The 20,603-nt window shown below is 39.0% G+C and overlaps 1 protein-coding gene across 2 annotated transcripts in view; it reads left to right on the top strand.

Moving 5' to 3' along the window:
• Window positions 1-20,603, top strand: part of PLEKHG1 (pleckstrin homology and RhoGEF domain containing G1) — a 136,937-nt gene that overhangs the window by 29,755 nt on the left and 86,579 nt on the right. For both annotated transcript variants that reach the window (XM_076333856.1, XM_076333855.1), the window contains exon 3: window positions 9,616-9,690. In XM_076333856.1, the coding sequence (XP_076189971.1) occupies window positions 9,642-9,690 (49 nt within the window). In that variant the 5' untranslated portion in view covers window positions 9,616-9,641. The remainder of the gene's footprint in view (window positions 1-9,615; window positions 9,691-20,603) is intronic.

Below are 20,603 nucleotides of genomic sequence, written 5' to 3'. Positions count from 1 at the left end.
ACCTGCAGGAGACTTAAAGCCTGTGAAAGCAGGCAGGAGCTCTTTACTATATATGCCAGATGCAAGTCTGGAGTGTTTTTGGTTTTGTTTGTTCTTTCCTGCCTAACAGAGAAATGGGATTACAAAATGACTGTTAGGATGCTAGATGGGTTATTGCCCTTGTTTGTTTTTTTTTTGTTTGTGGGGTTTTTTTTAATTGTTGTTGGGGTGTTTTTGTTGTTGTTTTTGTAATGTTTGAGAGGGGCATGGAGCAGCAGCAGCCCTTGCCCTTAATCAGGAATCTAAAGCTGCAGCTGCTGAGCACCAGAGACTTGAATGGGGAAAAGACTAGAGGGAAACTTCTGCGTGTGTACATCTGCGTGATTGTTTATTAGCCAAATCAGCATCTCTCCTAATTGTAGCAAAGTTCAGAGCTTTGAAAAAGAATTTGAGTATTCTGAGATCAACACTGCTGAAACTCTTTTCTCTTCAGTTTCCTTTCCTTAACTGTGTGCACTATAAAGCAACTTTTATTATTACTGAAGTTTGACAGGTTCATATCCAGCTGTGGAAGGGTTTTTTTAATTTATTAAGCCAGAATTTTTGGCCCAGTAGTGAGGTTTATATTGTGCAGCTCACTAGAATTAAATCTATTGGAAATTGAGACCTAATGCATCTGCAGTTGTTTGTCTTGAAACTTTTCTTATGAGAAAATACCCTTGTAAGAAGGGGAGATGCTAGTGACCAGTGAAAATACCAAATGCAGATTTAAAAAAACCAAAAACCGAAAAACCACCAAAGTCAAGACACCTAGCTGGAGTGTGTATATTAGAGGGGCAAATGGTGGGCAAAGCAGAAGCACAGCTATAGAGCTAATGGCTAGAGACTGTATTTGGCTGTAACTCGCTCAGGTGACACTGTAAAGTGACTCTGTAAGTTCTTACAGTATTGGAGACTTTGTCAAGGAAATACTTTCATGCTGCTAAATGTCATGTGCTCTCTTCTGGCAACTGTCATGGTTCTGGATACGGGTTTGACTGTTCTTGCAGCATGAAGACTTGTGCCCTAAAATCCTTTAGTCTCTTTAGCGCTGTAGCTGGTGTATGTTCATAATGCCTTTTGTGCTATTTCAGCACTTTGTACGTGCATTACTGAAGAGTGACAATTTAATGGTACTGGAAATAAACTCTTCTAGTAAAGAAAATGTTGAACTGTATGCTCTTGTGTGTGCTGAGGCATTTGAATGGTTCTCTTTTCAAATGGTTTTCTTTTCAAATGATTTTGTTTGAAATTTGGGTTTCTTTTTGTGGTCCTAATTAGCGCTTAACAGTAGAACTAGTATTATCTAAAAAGTGAAATCAGAAAACAATGTAATGGTAGCTCAATTAAAATATTTAATTTCCATCTTTGTAAATTTCAATAATGAAAACTATGCTGTTGGCTGTTTTTTGTGGAATAACTAGGCGTAATGCATTACATGGTGTTATTGCTTAAATCACTCAGAAAATGGTTTGTGTAGAATATATTGCCTGCTTGTTGAGGAGCAGATTTCTTTGAGTAGATGACAGTAGTATTTCGTGATACAATAGCTGTACTCGGCAGCTATGACTTGCTACTTCTGTACTCATACAGTCTGTGCTGGGACTTGCCTGTAAGTCCCTAAATATCTTGGAACTGACCTACTGTCCTGCTCTTCCTTGTTCTTCGTCAAAGTGTATGTCAGGCATGTCCTGTGCTGAGCCACCTTACCCAAATCTGTCTTATTTTTCTCAAGCTTAGATTCGAAAGAAGGTGTGCAAAGCGTCAGACCTACTGCGTGTAAGCGAAACACGATCTTTTGATGGATTTTGTTTGTCTGTGGGGGTGTTTTAAACTTTTCTGAGGACCTGGGAGGGCTGCTGAGATTAACTGTGCTGTACAAAGGCATGAGAGAAGCAATATATGTGTATGTATTTTGAAAAATGCCTAGTGCTTTAGATAAGAACTGTGGTTTATTCTGATGATAGGAAGTTTTGAAATAAGCAAAAGGTGGTATAGTGGCTTTGCTATCAGGCTATCTAAACCCAAATCCAGAGTTGAGTGCTAAGCAGGACTAGTCAGATATCCAGAAGTGGTTAGGGTTTGTAGCACTTGCTCGGCATGCTGGCCAGCAGGGCTTGGCAGTTTCTGCTCCGAGCATTTGGTTTGCTCTGCAAGTTGAGTACTGTGTGGCACTGTAAGGAGCAGCTAGTGCCACCTGCGGGAGCTTTGCTGGAACAGGTGGCTTTATAGTTCAGAGATGCATCATCACGGGAAAGTGCTGTCACAACTTCCTAGCACCACAGGAGGGGCAGTGGGTTGTTTTCTATCAGCTTTCTGTAGTACAGCATGATTATATGCAATGTAGGGCTGATATTGAGCAAGGTTGCATGTGTAAAAGGTGATATTTTAAAAAATACTCATTAACAGTTGATATTTACAGAAAGAAAAATACTTGTGGTTAATTGTACTAAACTGATTTAATTCAGCCTGCACTGAAATGACGTGAGTGTGAAAGCTATTGCTTCTGCTGAGCTGATAACCTGGTGTTGATCACAGCGGTTTAATTCATCAGAAGTAAATACATGTATTTCACCATTAAAAATGGACAGCTTTCTCCTTAGGCTTTGAACTTAGGCTCCACAAGGGTATTTGGGACGTACAGGTTATCTGATGGAGTGTCAGTCAAGGTTTTGATCCCTCTTCCTCCTCCCAGAAGACCCTGTGGGGAAGGTTTCCTCTGTTTCACTTGGTGTAGTAACAGCATATGTTGTTAAGTAAGGAGTCTTGCAATGTGGTTGGACACTGACCAAATGTTGAGTAAGTCTCATCTTTTCAAGAAGTTCATTCTATACGAAGTTTGAAGGAGAAGTTATTGTGCCATGTTCCCTCCTACACCTCATAACCTGTGTTACTTTGTAAAAAATACGCCTTCTTGACTTGCAGACTGAAATACAGTGATTAGTTGCTGAACTTGATCTTTTAATGGGTTTGAAAAACCATGACCAAAGCCTTGGGGTAGCACTGGGAATGGATTCAGAGCTATTGGAGAGACTGGAGGAGGAAGAAAATGTATGCGTAGCAGTTAAACCACAGAGGAGCCAGACAGCTCACTCCTTATGCTAGAACATTTCTGATGTTTTTCATATTCAAACACAGTGAATTACAGTAAACCAGAATGAAAGTGACAAAGGGATTCTGTGATTTGGTCTGTGCTTGATGGGAAAAAGTTAGGTTTTTTGGATTGCAGCTGCAATATGGATGATTAGCGCCAGAAACTAGGCAGAGGATGCTGTAGATTTATGCTGTTTTGAAGGGAGGCAGGAGAGGGAGTGATGTTAGTATGACTTTCATTGATGGGGCAAACAATGTGCAAAGGAGGCTTTGCTCCGTCTTGCCAACATAGATCAGATGGTCTTGTTTGGACCAGCTCATCTCTTGGTGCAGTTGTCTTAAGTGCCACTGTTACTGGCCTTTCTGTGGAAGAGAAGGTGCAAGGGTGACCTGGTTTGGGAAAATCAGCAAAATGTGTAGCATCTCACAAAAAAAATCCCCACAAACAAACAAACAAAAAAAACCCCACCACCAAAACCCCACCACCAAACCAACCAATAAAAAAAAAAAAAATCCCGAACTTGGAACGTTTTGGTGTGCGTTGATGTGCAGGGGGAAAAAGGCTGGGAGATTTTTGTGGGACATTGAAGGAGAGGGCTCTTGGAGAGGGGCAGCTGTAACTCACACCCAAATCCAGAGCTCTGCTGGAAGGGAATGAAAGGAGCCATTAGAATTCTGTGCAATTTTGAAGGAATAAAATTAACTTGAAATAACACTTTAATCTTAAACAGGTACTGCTATGTTACTTAGAAGGGCTGAGGGGTGGTGGTGAATAGGAGCAGCAATGAGGCTTGATGGCATATAGTGGTTTGTGTCCTTGTATCTTCTATCCTTTCTGTCCATGTTATTTAGAGTTTCTTTCAGAGTCACTTCTTGGTTCATGTGAATGAATTGTGTTAGTGTTAGCATATAAACTTGCTTTTATGGTTTATGTGATCCGGGATCAAAGCTATTCTCATGGGGTTCAGAGCAGCAATGTATCTGCTCCGGAAGGGGTTTTGTAGGCAAACAAATGGCAAAAACTAGATCTGGGATGGATATCCTTACTCTCTAACAAGGGTATATGCAGTATTTAACAGCCAAATGTCAAGCTCTGGTCATGTTAATGTGGGTGAGAATTTTGCCATAGCCTTCCTTGGAGTCTGGAGTTCATCCCGCAACCTGAGACTTTCTGAGTAGCTGGTTTTGGGCATTTGTGAGCAGTTCTGCTCTCAGAAATGCAACATCCAATACTATTCACCTGAGAAGTGCAGCAGTCTGGGCCAGGCTGTGTGTGGGCATCTAAGTGTCCTTGTTTGTTTACAAAATATTTCATGTCAAAAAACTTACTAATACCCATTTTCTCCTCACCCACTCTTACACTTTTTTTTTTTATTACAGCAGGAAGAACTCATCCAAATACTGTTTAAAAATAAACCAGCAGGTGGCTTTACTGTTAACAGCACAGTGTGTAATGTGGAACTTCAGAGCTTTAGTTGTTTTACATGTATTGTTCTGTATTCATAAAGCACTAACTGTTTAATCTGTAAAAGGCTGCATTTAAAAATGTAATACGGTATTTTAAAGGAACACTTACGTTGATCGTAAATAAAGTGGCCACAGCAGAATCTTAATGCTGGTTGTGCCTCTGGAAGATGGGAAAGGAATGCAGTGTCTGTCTAAGGCACTGTATTTGAAAAGTTTTTGAAGAAATCCAGCTAACTTCCTTAAATATGATCACTTCTAGCTATTTGGAACAGATGTAGTCCAGGGGCCAGGAATTTGACACAAAGGAGGAGGTTCAGGTTAGATTTTCGTTAGTGATGATCATTGTTCAACATAAATACATAGTTGGACTCCATAGTTACAACTGCAAACAGTCCTATGATGAACAATAGTTCCTTTCAAGCTGCTTGATGCTTTTTTAGAGTACAGCAATAAGTTGCTGAGAGAACAAAAATGGAACAGAAGTCTTCTCTCCAATGAAGTTTCTCCATGAAGCTTGAAAATTGCGATACTTCAGTTAATAGCTATTTTGAATAATTGGAAACCCTTAATATATTTTTTTAGCAAAGTACAGTTAATTTAAGGGACAAGGACTATATTTGTCTGTGAAATGCAGGTAATCCGTATTTTTTGAGCATGCTTTTTTAAAAGTATTTTTTAGTCACTGATGTGCTCTAAATTTGAATATTTTTCCATGAATTCAGCTATAGCATGCTATTGAGCAGATCCTGTGTTTGAAGGAGCTGAGATCTTACTTTTTCATAACATTAAAGCTGATCTGCAGTTTTTAGCAGCTCAGGGTTTTAAAGGCAAACCAATCTACTAGAAGGAACAACAAATTTCTTGAGCTAGGACCTCCCAGTATGCCCATTTGGGTGGCCCTGGCTGATTATGGCCTGTGAAAATGCATGGTCATACATCTGAATGTTTTTGGTTACTGTTAAAGAGTTTTGCTTAATTAAGAAATGTAAACAGCATGGCTGTGTTTATTCATAAATTATGAATGCATATGTATTTCAAGTTCTCTTACTGGGATGTTCTGTGAAAAAGTGCTCAGAGGAGTAAGCAATAGGTAGCAGCTTTGAGTGATGAATTCAGAAATACCAAGTACCCCATGGACTACTAGAATAGCTGAGCCTAAGATGCAGAGACAATTAAAGCTATATCCATAATTATATTGCAAGAGTATTTGGAAGGGTCTAACAGGAATATTTTTATAAGGTACTTTGTATGATTGATCTTTTGAAATTATTAGTAGTAGTATCCCAAAGTTTGCAATAAGATTGTTTGGATAAGTGGAGGTTATTTGTATAGAAAGCAAGCAAGAATTCCTTTCTTTTATATCTTACTAGCAAGCTTATACCCCAAATGCTGCTTCTCTGCTGAATTTTACGTAAGTCCTGCTTGGCCTTACTGCAGAGAGAGAGATTTACTTTCCTAGTCTGATGAATAGTATTTGCCAGAGATTTCCTTCCTAGGTTGAAACTAGGAACTTTATAAATAAATAAATAAAGGAATGCTAAACTTTGACTTCTGGTTTTTGAGTAATTCAAAACTTGGTGTGTTACAGAAGACAAGAGCGGAGTTTTATATTCATTTTCTTTAAATCTTTCCTTCTTCCACTAGCTTTGTTATACCTCTCAGAGAAGAAAAGAAAAGCAGAATAAATCTTACAAGAATTAAGTTTATTGGGGTTACATGAAGAGAAATCTTGATTACTTGGTGATATGACCAGGAGTGATGAAATAGACCTTTTTATCAAAAAATGTGGATTTTTTTTTTAAAGATGTTTAGTATATTCTGCAATTGCTAGCAACAGTGTGGAACGGGTTTGCATTAATGAGAGACATACTTGTTAGATTTTAAAATATATGGATTTCCATGCTTTTTAAAGAAGTCGCTTAAAATACTATTCTGTGCCACGTAACTGGACCTCATTTTTTAGGTGTAATTTTTAAAATTGACAATGCTACGGGAAGGTGTTGAAGGCTCTATATGGGTCCAGTCATGTTTGCACCTTGAACTGTTCTGGTACTATTAATCTCCTGTGTGATTTAGAAGAAGCTAGGAAACAGCAACACATTTCAGACTCTTTCATTACTAAAACTGTTACAGAGAGTGACAAGTCTTTTCTAGGCACAGATGCTGACTTTCTTCAACCTGTTATAACTGTCTTAAGCCTCCCTTGCTATCACTTATTGTAATGCAGAGCTGCTAAATCGGTAAATCTGTGCAAAACCATTAGTGGGACAGTAGTTTTTAAATTGCCTTAGATTATCCAAATGAGTTCTTGAAACAGAGAGCTGTTGTAGCTGTGGGAAGTCTGAACCTGTTCAATAAGTACCCTGGTTTGTGTGCAGTAACTGAATGATCCAGCTTTCAGTTTACCATTCCATTATTAAAAATGCCAAGGTCATTCAACACCCATTTGAATCCTGCTTGGTTTTGTGCTGGGAATGGTAGGTCGTGCTCCATGGAGAGAGATGAGCACAGGCACTCTGTTAAATTCCGGAGAAGTGACTGTTGGTAGGTGTCTTACTTCAAGTGTAATGCTTTCTGGTACCGAGTTTTGATGACACAAAAGCAAGCTTATCACTTCTTTAGAAGGTCACGTAGAAAGAAATGTTGGCCTACTGTAGACAAGGAATATTGGACTTGCATAAATAAAAATTAGGGCAGAAGAGGCCAGGAAAAAAAAAATCTTGCTTGTATTTAGCACCTCTACAAAATGTCAATAAAGAAACCCAAAATTATTTTTGAGACTACCAATTTTACGTCATTAACGTGTCAGTGAGTTACTCCGTGAGCATTTTCATGGTGAAGTTTACGTATGTATCTATTTCAATACTGTGCAACTCAAACCAACCAAAACCAGAAAACAAATACATGGATATCCATGTTTTATTATTTTAAACATGTAGTTCCCTGAATTTGTCATACGAAATGATTTATTTAAATGTAGAATTTACAGAAAACATTTTCTTGGATTTTGAAATGAATCACAGAACTAAATATTGTATTTATTGATATGATTTCTTGGTTCAAATGCACTGTATGATTGACTAGTTCCTATCAACTTCACTAGTAAATCACTGGAAAACTAGAGTTTGATTTATAAGCTGGTGCAATGTTCACAGACAATGTGTAGCACATCATTGAATGCAGAGGGTTGGACATGAGCTTGCCAAGTTTTAGAATTAGTTGGTGTATTTATTCTAGCCAACTGTTTTGTGATGATAAGCATAGATAATTAAATTTGAATAATCTGTTTGAAGAACAAATTTATTTTTTTAAATGTCTTCTGGAGAGTAGGTTTCTGTTTTACAGCAAATTTATAAAGGATTTTAGAGACTGTTAGGTGTTTATAGTTGTCTAAATCCTCTGTTGAGGGCACACTTGTTTATTCAGTTTGTGACACCGTCCAGCTGTGGTTTATGAACTCATGTGCACAGACCTTCAGGTGGATAGGCGTTATCACTATTAATTTTAGGGAGTTGAGAGAAGATTTTCGGCTAGTTCCAAATCTTCAGTATGTGTAATGTTGTGGAGATGAAACACCTATGTTAAGGACAAAGTAATTCCTGAGTAAGACCTGGTGGATTTTTATCTTGAGTGGAGATGAATTGGCTGATGTAGAAAATCATATGTAGTAGAGTTTCCATCAGCTAAATAACAATTAGTTTGTACCCTAGGATGTGCTAGTGGATTGTAGCCTCAGATGTGTCTAACATTTCTGAGCCTTTTACATATACGTGAATTAAATATGGCAAATATACTTGCCCTGGATAGCACACCTGAAATACTTTCTATGACTTAAATTGCTTAAGAAATCCTATGTATTTTGTATAGTTTGGTTTCAGTGTAAACCCAAGCCCTTTATTGGATGCTAGGGCAGAAATGTTTTCATTCTAGGTGTTGGTGATAGGATTCAAAACAAGCCATATGCATTTGAGAGCAAAATAATTTAAGAAGGGGGAAAAAAAGGTCATTTATTTGTGTTCAGTCTCAGTTCTGCTGCAGGGTGAGCCAGGGAGGTCTCCCATAACTCTGGATCTGATGATCTTCTGAAATCTGCATGCCAAATCAGCTCTGTTGCCTCAGCATTGTTAGAAACAAGACAATTCAGTGACTTCATTAGGAGTTAAGGCTGTACTGCTAGCACTTCCAATGCTGTGCACTCTGTATAGTGCTGTACACACCACTGTGCTACGTGAATTGTCAGCTGAGGTGAAGTCCCTGCCCCACTTGGCGCACAGTCTCCTTTGGGCAGAGAATCGCGCTCTTTTTAAATTGTCTTTTCTTGATGCATCCTGTCTGATCTTGAGGCTTTCATTATGTAAAATGGCATGTCAGTCCAGCTGGTGATGGGAAAATATTCAAAGGTGCTAAAAAGGAGGATACAAAATCCCAGTCAGTATGTGTTGGCCACATGTTGACCATCGGCCAGTACCACAGAGAGTACATAACACTGCTGTAAGAGGAGGCGGGCTCGCTGCCTTCCTGAGAAGCCTTTTCTTCTCTGCCCGCTGCTGGCATGGAAGAAGTGTTGGTGCTCTACAATGTAGTAAAGCTTTAAGTTAATGGGATTTTATGTTTAATGCAGGCTGACGTGACCCTCCGCACGGCTACTCTTTCATTAACTTCAGCAGAATGTGAGCGTAAGCAGCTCTTCCAGCCCAGTTCATAGGCCTCTCACTAGAAATTCACCGAGGGGAAAGAAATACACAAACTCACAGACAGAAGTTCACCAGATGTAATTGGTGCTTTCAGTCTACCACTGCCATTTATTAGAGGGTCCTTTTCTGCCTGCCTACCTGGCAGTACGTCCAGGTGGCAGCCTACTGATTGGTGTTGCAGTTAATCTCTAGGGAGTTTTGCTTGTTTACATATCTTACATACAAACACGGAAATGATGAAAGCTGAAAATCCATCCTTCGTGGGGGTCATGGGGCAGGGGAGTGTCCTACTGAAACGTACTGGTTTTGATGGAGAACGCTTTCTTTGCTTTGTGTCCATTAGGTTTTACTAAGCCTGTGTCTGCAGAGATGCCGGATAAAACACCAGGTGGTACAGAACCTGTCCCCAGGAATGAAGGTTAGTAGTTTTCTTTCATCTTTTTGACTAATTATTGAAGAAAAGAAGCATTGTGATTTTGTGAAGAATTTTTCAAGTCAAAAAGTGCGTTTCCCTTACTGGCCTTAAACTTAAGGGAGAGATGAATTAATTTTATGTGTGCATGTTTATCTAAATAGCAGGAACTTTTCACTTATTCTTGTGTAACCTTTCCCTCCCTCCCTAGCCCATCATCCATGATAGTACTGAAATACATGATGAGGGGGGAGGACCAGTGGGCTGCTAGGATTTCAGCTTTGGAGAAGACGTTTGGTCCCCTTTTGATGAAGAGATCTTGTTGACTGAGGCCAGTTTTTCATATGGGATACTTAAGTCTCATAGAACCAAAGCTGACATTTAAGATGTGGGATGATTCGTTCAAATATGGGGGCTATATTCGTTCAAATGTATGTTTTAGTTTGAAAAGCTTGCAGCTTAGGCTGGTTTATATTGTTTTCTCTCTAAACCTAAAGATATACATCTCAAAATTTAGTTCTAAATATTTTCATTGCATTTGAACCTCAATTTTTGACATTTGAAAGGCATCAAGGAACATGCTGATAATAATTTCAAAAAGCGCATCAGTAACAGCAGAGAAACAAATTTCTTTCCATGTAAAGGGTATTAAGCTATGCTTAACTGCAGAAGGCCTTTCTATTAATTTCTTTTTGAAATTTACTGTAAAGCTTAACACATTACTATGAGAACTCTCGACTCAAGAGGAGAAGCAGTTACAGCTAGTCTTTCAAAGGCTGAGCTCTCTCTGATTTACATGTTGTGTGCCCCCCTTATAAATAAATTCTTATGCTAAAAGCACTGTGATGAAGTCCAGTTAGAACCAAAGCCTACACTAGTGCTGTGAGTTAGGATGTGGAACAAATTGTCATGTACCATGCTGGTTGCTTCCCTAAAAGTAGCCTACGTGATCACATCTGTGGCTCTCCTAGGTATTAATGAAGTCTAAATGTGTTAAAATTACACTGATTATATATGTTAAGTACTGAATTACTTTTCTGGCTGTGGAACGGTGGCAGATACTGCTGCGTTTCAGCTCTCCAGCCTCCAAGAGGAGTTCTGGCAAAATTAAGGGAGACATAGGGATGATATAAAACTTTCAGATCGAATCTGGGGAAAACTCACTCTGTCTGTGAAAGGTAACTTTATTTTCTCTTATTGCATTTTAATTTACCATGTAAACAACTTCCAGTAAGTGAGTCATAAGGTTTGCTTTGGCTTTACATCAGGAATTAGAGAGGGTAGGACTTGTGATAGCATAGAGCTGTAGATGGGCTGGGAGCAGGGGTCTGGGGGAAGGAAGGGGAGGGAATGGAAAGAATCCTGCAGAGCATCATTAATGATGGAGTCACTGACGGCATCACACGGCCATCAAACAAAGATTGATTCTCCTTCTTAAACTGGCAATCAGAGATTGATGCCTGTGAAGAGGGATGGGTGAGGACTGAGAGCTAGCTCTGTTAGACACTGAAAAGACAACAGTCTTTGAGATTAGGACATTCCAGGTACCAGTTTCCAATCATTTTCCTGCTAGCTCCATCCCCAGATCAGAAGGTCGAAACTGAACACAGGATTGTTCATGTCTAGGTACAGGAGAGGGAGGCAGGGAGCTGCTTGTTTCATTTAATTTTTGGAAGACTTGTGAAGCCTTCAGTGTTTCTTTGTTTCTGTAAACGTGGTTTCATTTCACCAGAACTGCTAACGCGTAAAAAACATTCCAGAAACACTTTTGCAGTTAAGCAGGGATCTAGAAACTGCCCTGAGGATCTTGTTCAGTACCTTCAAGGTCTTTGTGTTTTTCAGTAGCTTCTGATGTCTGTCTAATCAAGCAGACACATAACGTAGTGTCCTGCACGTTATCAAGGAAAGCTAAAACTGGAAAGCTTTCAGACACCAAATTCGACTAGAGTGTTTGGGAATACCACAACTAAAAATCTTCTCCATGTATGCTTTGCTGTACGTTTTGAGGCAATTAGCACAAGATTCCCGTGACTTTGAAGTCTTCCACATACACAGAAGACACATGGAAAATTGTCCGGGTCATTAAGAAACTGGGTGTATAAGGTTGTATAACTGTTTATGTATTCTCTCACACATATGATACACACATGTATATACATATATAGAAATGTGTGTATGTAGACATATATATAGTCTTAAATGATGACATCCTAAGGGAGCTGTTCCCATGGGTGGCACGGTGAGTGCCAGCCTCTTGGGATGTGCAATTTCAGGGTTCCCACGGCAGTAGGCATGGATGTGGCAGGGCCTTCTCTGGCATGCTACACTTCAACTTTCATGTTTGGTCTTTGGAAATAGTCTAACTTCTCCACATTATTTTTATTTCCAGGTAATACTGACCTTCCCTCCCTCCCTCCCTAACCTAATACCTCAGGTTTTTGACCAAGTTATGAGGAACCTGAAAAATAGATAAACTTCTTGCCTATGGAAATGAGCTCTCTGGCTTTTGAGGTGCAACAGGCAATTTCAGTGAAGCTTGCTGCAGTGTGTTGGTTTTGATGACACTCTGTGTTTTATAAACCACTAGTATGAGGAAAAAAATCTGAATAACTACCAACAATTTGAAGCACTTTTTTCTAGATTGTACTAACACATCCTCAGGTACTCAGATGGATTACTAGTGATGTTGGCAAAGTAAGAAATTCGTACAATAAAATATAGCTAATTAAAATTATGAGACAATGCTGAGTCTTCATTTTCAAATCAGTTACTGTATTCTGTTGCGGTAAGAACTTAGGAAGTTCTTCAAGCAGTTTGTATAAAAATGTGCTTTAAGAGATACAATGTTTAGTAAAACAAAACGATTTAGTCTGGATGCTTTGTTTTTAATCATTCTTCTGAAATTAAATTTTAGATGTTAAAAAAAAAAAAGATTAAATAATGAATTAAAATGAATCGTCACTTAGAGACCTGTTCTTACATCTTGAGGAAAATGTTATACTAAAGACAAAACATGATACCAGTGTCTTCTAATGATACTAAATCATTAGCACTGGAAGTTAGAACTTTGAGAGGTTTTGTTGTTTTATTCTTGTAAATACTCTTACTTTCAAAGAATGTTATGATAACGTTTACTGAAAAGAATTGCCAGGCATATGCCAGTGGCTGCTGTAGCACTGACTTATAAGATAAACTTCCATAGTCTTTGATCATATGCATCTCTCTATTTACTTAGCGTTTATACAGTTTACTAGTATGTAGAAATGTTTCACTGGTATGACTGAGTCAGAATTAAGAAATGAGTGTTTAATTTCTAATGTTTAAAATATCACTGCTACTTACATGCATAAACATTTATGTGAACTTTCTTGATTATTTCCAGACATCTTATTGCTGCTTGGTTTTTTTCCAAAGAAATATTCTTGCTATCATTGGTTTAAAAAAAAAAAAAAAAAAAAAAAAAGAAAAGAAAAAGGTGTATTTGTTGTTACAAATTTCTAACAATTAACCTCTCACGTTTATAAGGGTCAAGTTGGGTTGAGCAAAGTGTTGGCAAAGTAACTGATTATCTGGAAACTTTTAAAAAGTCAGTGTTGCTTTAACCTAGCAGTGCCCCTCCCTGCCCCTCACCCGCTGCTCCATATACTCAAGTTAAGCCATGAAGCACACAGAAGCAGACAACTGAGAAATGAGTTTCCTGTAATTAAGTTACTGTACTCTTAGTCCTTGACTCAAGGGTCCCCAGTGAGCAGGCAGACTATTTGCTTTTCTGCCACCTCTTCTGTCAAACCCTTTAGAGTCAACAGTTACACTTATAAATGTCAGTGCTTGCTTTGTGCTATAGGGGGGAAAAAAACCCAGGACCTGGAGATTTGGTTGTTGCAAAGATGGAAGTCTGTGTATATTACATGTGAAAAATATTTTTCAAGAAGCTTGTGTAGCTATCAAGGAGTGGTAGACAAATTAAAACAAAAAACCCCTACCATGATCCACATATAACTGTTTCTTAACTATTTTCCTATGGCAAAGCTATTATATTCTATTTACAATGGATGCATTTAGAACAATGTACTATGTCAATACCAGGAAGTGGATTGAGTGTATTTCTGTTTTAGCTTGCAAAGGAATTAGCATTTGTTCTGCTCGTGTTTGCTGAAAAGTCATTCTTAAACTTCTAGTTAGTTAACCATTGGAAATTAGGCTGTGACAGGAGCACCCCACCCATTGCGCAAATTCCTCCTCTCACTTGCAGAGAGGCTGCTGTGGTTCACAGCGACTGCTCGTGATGGTGTCTGGAGCTGGGCAATGGCTCATTTGCAAAAACATAGGGGAATGATTGTAGATTTTTCATTACGCATTATCTATCTTATAGGATTAAAAAAATTTTTTATAGGTTAACAAAATTTTGATGGTACTGAATGGTTTTCATAAAAAACCAAGTGCTTCATCCTGTGGATTGCTGATTAATTTTTTTTGTCGTGATACCTTTGAACAGCTGTTCACAACATAGCTAGGCTTGCTTCAAAGAAACCAGATGATGTCTACCTTAGTACCCATTTGGAAGGATCCCACGCTCAAAGTTCTTGAGGTATCAGGCAAGTGCTATCTTAGCAGTAGCTTTATGCACAGTGCTCATAAAAGGTATATGGATGCGGGAACCTTTATTAGGTTTCTCCAGTCAGCTTGACTGTTTTTTTCTGTGCCTTAAAAGTAGAAATCTTTGAAGAGAAAGATGTGAGGAAGTTAAACTCCCCCAAACTCTTCTTTCTTTTCCCCTTTCCCCTCCATCATCTTTCATTAAGCAAGAGCCATGACTTCCCCCAGCTGGATCCTCCCTCACTGACTGTGTGGTTCACACTCGCATCCTGAAGGAAACGAATGTTACACCTGGGCTTTATAAACAGCCACTGACAAATCCCGGTGGACAAGAAGCTTATGTCATTGTAAAATATACTATAGTAACAGTAGTGTTTTTCCTTGCATTGTGTACCTGATGGCACTGGTGGGAGCCTACCAGCTGTTACTGTTGTTGTTCGTGATAAGACTCATTTAGTTTTATAACTCCTCTGACTTAACGTTTGCATGCTATTTCTGCCGTAATATGTAACGCCGCGCAGGAAAAACATGCAAATCTGTAGACTGCCTTCTGCACAGCGCTGTGGGGGCTTTCAGGGGGCACATAGCAATGTAGTACCTTGTGCCATGTTTATGGAGAAAGTTGTTGTTACACTTTATTATTACTACACCCCTTTTAAAGAAATACAAAAGTAGATGGGAAAATGAAGCGTCTTTTCTAAAGTTTTTTCAGATCTTAAGTGCGCCTGAAGTCAGAGATAACTGGTAATAGTGCACTCGTAGGCTTAATGGTATATCACTGGGCTGAGATGGGCACAAAACCATCTGTGTGCTGAGGGATGGTGATTGTATACTTCGTCTGCCTGCTCCTGTTCTTTGGAACTAGTTTCTTTATTATTCCTTGCCCCATCCTCTGTTTCCTGCAGCTTCTTGCTGCCTAACTGAAGGGAAGAGATGTCTGGAATAAAAGGTGTATACCAACTGTGCTATTTTGTGGACAAGAACTTGTGGCTATCAGATGACACTAGATGGGTGAGATTCAATGTAAAAGATCTTGGCTATTTATGCAGAAGGTGGTAGGCACTGTGGACTCCCCTGCCAAAGGATGTTGTGAATGTTAAAAAAAAAAAAAAAAAAAATCACGTGAGTTGAAGGGGAGACCAGGGAAGTCTCTGGAAGACGGCTCCAAATAAATGAGCCACTGCAAACCAGGGAAATCCCTTTAGCTGAAAATGGTTGGAAGCTAGAAGAATGCTGGGGAAAAATACAGTACATGCTTGCTATGTTCTCACTGTCCCCAGTAATATAATCTTCCTGTGCCAGGTTTTTGGACAGCTTGACATTTTGTAGCAGCTTTTAATCCCCCAAATTCATATCTTGAAGGAGGAGGAGGTGTCTGTATGAAGACGAAATCTGAAATTCTTAACCCTAGTGCTTATAAAAGGAGGTGGTGAAGCCAAAGCAGATTTGAAATCCGAAATCTGATTGGAAATGGGAGAAGAGCAAAGTGGAAGGGTGATGAAATTGGATATTCTGTTTCTGACTCCTCGCTAACTTGTTGGCCTCTGTCTGCACACTGTGAGAGGTTGGCACATCTTTCTTTGAAACACTGGTTGTAGACTGTTGTCATGATGCATAATGACTCTTGTCATAACTCTCTTGAGAAATTTGGGCTAGCTCCAGTCCACCGAAGTTGCGTATTAACAACAGCCTGAGCAACTGCTGTGCCATGCAAGTACAGCGGAGCAGTACTTGCACGGCACTTGCTTTGCTGCAGCCAGACAATGTTTGCAGCCCCTCTGCAGTGCGGCTCATATTCTCTGATAATGTTATGATGCATTAAACCACAACGTTGAATCAATTTGCTTTTTTCCTGAAAGCATTTTGATGAACTGCCTTAGTCACTGGGCCACGCTGGTTGGGTCCCGCTTTCTTTCTCGGTTGCCAACAGGCTGTTAACTGGATGGGCTTTTAAACTTCCTCAGCTCAGTGGCGTGAAGAGGAGGAGGTAGTGGTGGTGGCTCCCTTGATCTAGGGCAGTGAGGGGGCGGTAAAAGGTGGACTGTTCTGGACATCGTGAAGTGTTTGAGTACAGTAAAGCCTGCTCCTCATCAGAAGTGAAGATGCAGCTGCTGTAATGTAATGGTGGTTAAGTCACTGATTACAAAGGTTGGGCTATTAACAGGTAGAATAACTTGTTCTTCAAATGCCAAGCACTTTCCCTGGTGTCCTGGCTGGCTGGTATCCCACCAGAGATCAGTGTTCCAGTCATCCGCAAGTTATAGAAAGCTTATGTGGCCTGAACTGCTTAAACTTGAGGTTTGGAAAACTATGGGTTTTTTTTTATATTGATGATCCCATTTTTAAAGAATTACTTTTGCTTTTCTGTCTCAACAGTAATTAATTCTTAGTTCTCAAGCAATTAAGAAGTGTAGCACTTGAGTTTGATGTACTTTTTTGCTTTTGTATAAATAAATTGTACATGATACAAAATTATGTGTATCATGATTTGTAAATAATGTGCACATATTAAATAACCAATTATGAGTAGTACAAAATAGGGAGACTAAACGTGGCTTGCATGAAGCAATCAAATGTGATGTGTCTTGATAAACAGCTAGTTTCTTTAAACTACTTCTGAATGCTAATGGTCTAATTTATTTCTAAATTGATGTTCCAAGCTGAGAGAAATCTAAAGCAATTCAAGCATTCCTGGAGGAGCAAAGCTTCCTTGTTAAAGCAAAGAAACAAGTGGTGTACTAATTTTCTGTGTATTCTGGTGTAAATATTCCTCTCAGTTGGGTGCTATTTAAAACTGGTTGAAGATGGCCCTCTCCTAACTGTGAGCTTTTTAAAAATTGTTTACATTTAACTGTAATTTGACCGTCAGCCTGACTTAAAGCTGAGCTTGCTTGTCCAGAGTAAAATATTGCCAGTGGAATTTTTAATGATATGATTCTCAACTTCATCACATTTACATAAGAAACAGCCCCACCCCCAAATTGCTCTACAAACAGAGCCTGAAAGTAAAGCACAGTGATGCCATAAATGAGTTCCCAGCGTCTGCCTTTCTGATCGGAACAAAAATTTTAGTGTTCTGTTTGCATTGCTCGAAACTGCCAGTGGAGGCAGATGGCAGCTGCGATGGGGCCCAAGCGATGCAACCTGCATGGTGAAGCAAGGCAGGGAGCACCCAGCACTCCCTCCCCTCCCCAGCCCCTGCCCAGCATTCTTCTAATGATGGCTCACCCTTAGCGCTCCTTAGTGGGATCAGAGGGGGGAACGTTTCCCTTCAAGGTGGATGTCCATCAGGAATGATAAACAGTGTCTAATTATTAAATTTATTAATTACTTTGAGTTTAGCTATGTGTATAAAATACTTTAAAGAAAATGTTTGATTGAATACTCCTTCATAAATAGCATTTTTTATTTTTGTGTCATGCTTAACATCTGTCTTGCTTACCATCTCGGAAATGTGCTTCTGATCCTAAAGAAGCTGTTGCAGGTTTAAATTCTCTTTTCCTGTTTAAAAATAATTTGAGTACCATAATAGTTCTTGGAGAAGACCCCAGACGGAGTGTACACAGTCTTAGCTGTGCGTGTCCTGGAGTGAAAACATAGAAGTACTATTCTGTGATTACAAATGTTAGCAATATACTTTACATCTGTTCTTTCTAGGTCGGGAATCATAGAATCATAGAATCATTGAGGTTGGAAAAGACCTCTAAGATCATCGAGTCCAAATTGCTTCTCTTGATTTGTTTTTATGGGAAGACTTTGTCACCAAACAGAACAGTTATTTTTGTTAAAGCAACTACTATGTGTTAAATTACTGTTCTGCAGTACTTAGAACATCCTAAATAGATGCAGTTATCATGAAAATTGTCATGTTAGAAATCATGATTTAAAGTAGTTTCCTTTGCCAGTTTCATCATGGGTTTGGGGGGTAGGGGTAGGTTTTTTGTTTTGTTCTTTTTTTTTTTTTTTTTTTTGACTGTCATATATTCCAGGGTTTTTACTGCTCCCCATATTGTTGTGTGGAAACACAAACAACGGTAAGAACTCCAGACTGTTGCCAACCAGACAGGGTTAATATACAGCAAATGAGCAATAGTAACAGTTAATCTTTCTGTTAGTGTTAATATTGGATTTTACTTACACTAATAGGGTGTAAAAATACATTTAAGTACTGTAAAGTCGACAGTTTCTTAAATGTAAATCAGCTTTTGTCCCAAAAACTGTGCTTTTTCTCCCTTTTGAAATTTCCTCCATATTTTATCTTGCTGCTTTATTCAAGGGATGTGCCAGAAATCTGTTTTCAGATTCATTGATTTCCCCTCCTCCCCAGCCATATTTCTTCCAAAGCAACTTAAAGGACATCGAAGGATAAGAGGCAAAAATTGATTACTTACTACCATTTAAAGTAAGCTACAAGTCTTAAGATAAATTAGATTGTCAAGGTTACATTCTTTCATCTTGGGCTGACCGCAGCCTTAAAACCAAGAGATCTAAACTGCTAAAAATAAAGATCCAAAGACTTTTTGCCCTTTGAGTTGCCAAGGCGTGCAGCAGCACAGGTACTTCCTAATTATTTACCACTTGACTCTGAAGAACTTTGGCAGGTACTATATAGTTAGCAAATTCAAGCCTGCTAATATTAATTATCACTTAAGAGTTGTAGTGGGGTTTTTTTTGTCTTTTAGTCACCTAATTATATGTCTATCAGTAATTTCAAACTATGCCCCTGACATGAGAAGTGGGCTGAGAGGCCTTGATATCCTAGATGTAGAGAGATTAATACAGGGGAAGGCTTAGTTGTTAGTTTTTGCTTTTTTAATTGGCTCCCCGTAGTTTAATTTAGCTTAAAAAAAGGGGAAATTGCAGCTTGCTGATAAACCGGAAGGGGAGCTAGCTTTGATGTTTTATGAGTGATAAAATATTAATAGAACCTTTCCATGTGTTTTGGAGCGATATGTCAAACTACTGAAGTCAGCTTCTTGAAGAGTCAGCGAGCTGAAGAGAGCAGGAGGTGAAGGGGTGGAGAGGCTGCTTCTGTTGCACTGTATCCAGGTCCATTAGCTGTGCAGGCAAAAGAGCCTTGGAGAGGTTGGATTTAGCATGCGGGAGGCCTTTATTCTTTAAATTAAAGCCACATTATGTTCTGGTAGCCTCTTTGGTCAGAACATGCTGTTAAACTGATCGTGTAGTTCAAGACATTAAAAGTTACCAAATCCTTTGAAAATAATGGCTGTTCTTAGTTGTGGGTTTTGTGGAACAGGGCCTAATATAAATTCCATTACACACATCTTGGCAGTGATCCCTGCAACATATATTTTATAGAATAATTAAAAATGGACACAACTTCCAGGTGCAATGCACAATTTTCTTCCCATATGCACACAAAGTAGTCTGTGCTTCCAATGATGGAAGGACTAAGAAATTGTTTAAGGTGGTAAGACTTTGAATGTAACCTCTCTCCTAGCAAGTCTGGACTTTCCTGGTTCAGGAAAGCCAGGCAATCCAAGTTATTTGGGTTCTGTTATGTCTAGTTTCTGTCGAGATAGTTAGGAACCACATGCTTCCTCTCAACGTCTGTTTGTAAGAAGGGTGGTTATCAGTTTATATATTTGTATTTTTCACTGTATAAAAATTTCATGCTGATAGTTAAATCTTATCTCATGAGAGGGTATATCTTTCACAACGGAAAGTAATATTTGAAGAATCAAGTTATGTATGAGGCTAATCATTAGGGAATTTTGCCTGATGTCTGGCCAGGAGATGGTTCTGTCTGGTCATGTCCGAAGCAAGCCAGTGTTTCTAAAGATGGGATGTCCTGTCTTGAATGTTTTTTTTAATTAAATATACAGTTCGTAGGCAACAGGAAACCCTTTAGGAAGATGCGACTCTGCTACAACTCTCCCAGAAAGAAAATGGCTGCATTTCAAGGTTTGTCCCCGATTAGGATCCCTACCCAGTGAGATAGTTTTGGTATTAGATCCCAGCCCTGGGAGCTCTGTAGTCATTCAAACTGAAACACAGAGAGAGCCTTCTTAGGGCTGTAAGTATAGATACGTATAAATGGAATTTTTTGTCTCGTGTCTCATGTCTTTAGTAATATTTTTTTTTCACAATTGAGTAATAGTAAAATAAATTTAAAGACTGTCTAAAGGTTTTGGAAATCATAGGCTTTCCACTTTCAAAGAAGTGGCAGTATTAACTAGAGGCACTGGTCTACTCTTACAGCACCTGGCACTCGAATATGAAATGGAAGGTGCCCAAAGTTGCCCTCCTCCACCTGACCACACAAATATTTTGTGACCTGCTAAAACAGGCAGAGTATTTAA

This window comes from Aptenodytes patagonicus, chromosome 3 (assembly GCF_965638725.1).
Source record: "Aptenodytes patagonicus chromosome 3, bAptPat1.pri.cur, whole genome shotgun sequence".
NCBI lineage: Eukaryota > Metazoa > Chordata > Aves > Sphenisciformes > Spheniscidae > Aptenodytes > Aptenodytes patagonicus.
This window is presented reverse-complemented; position numbering and strand designations above follow the sequence as displayed.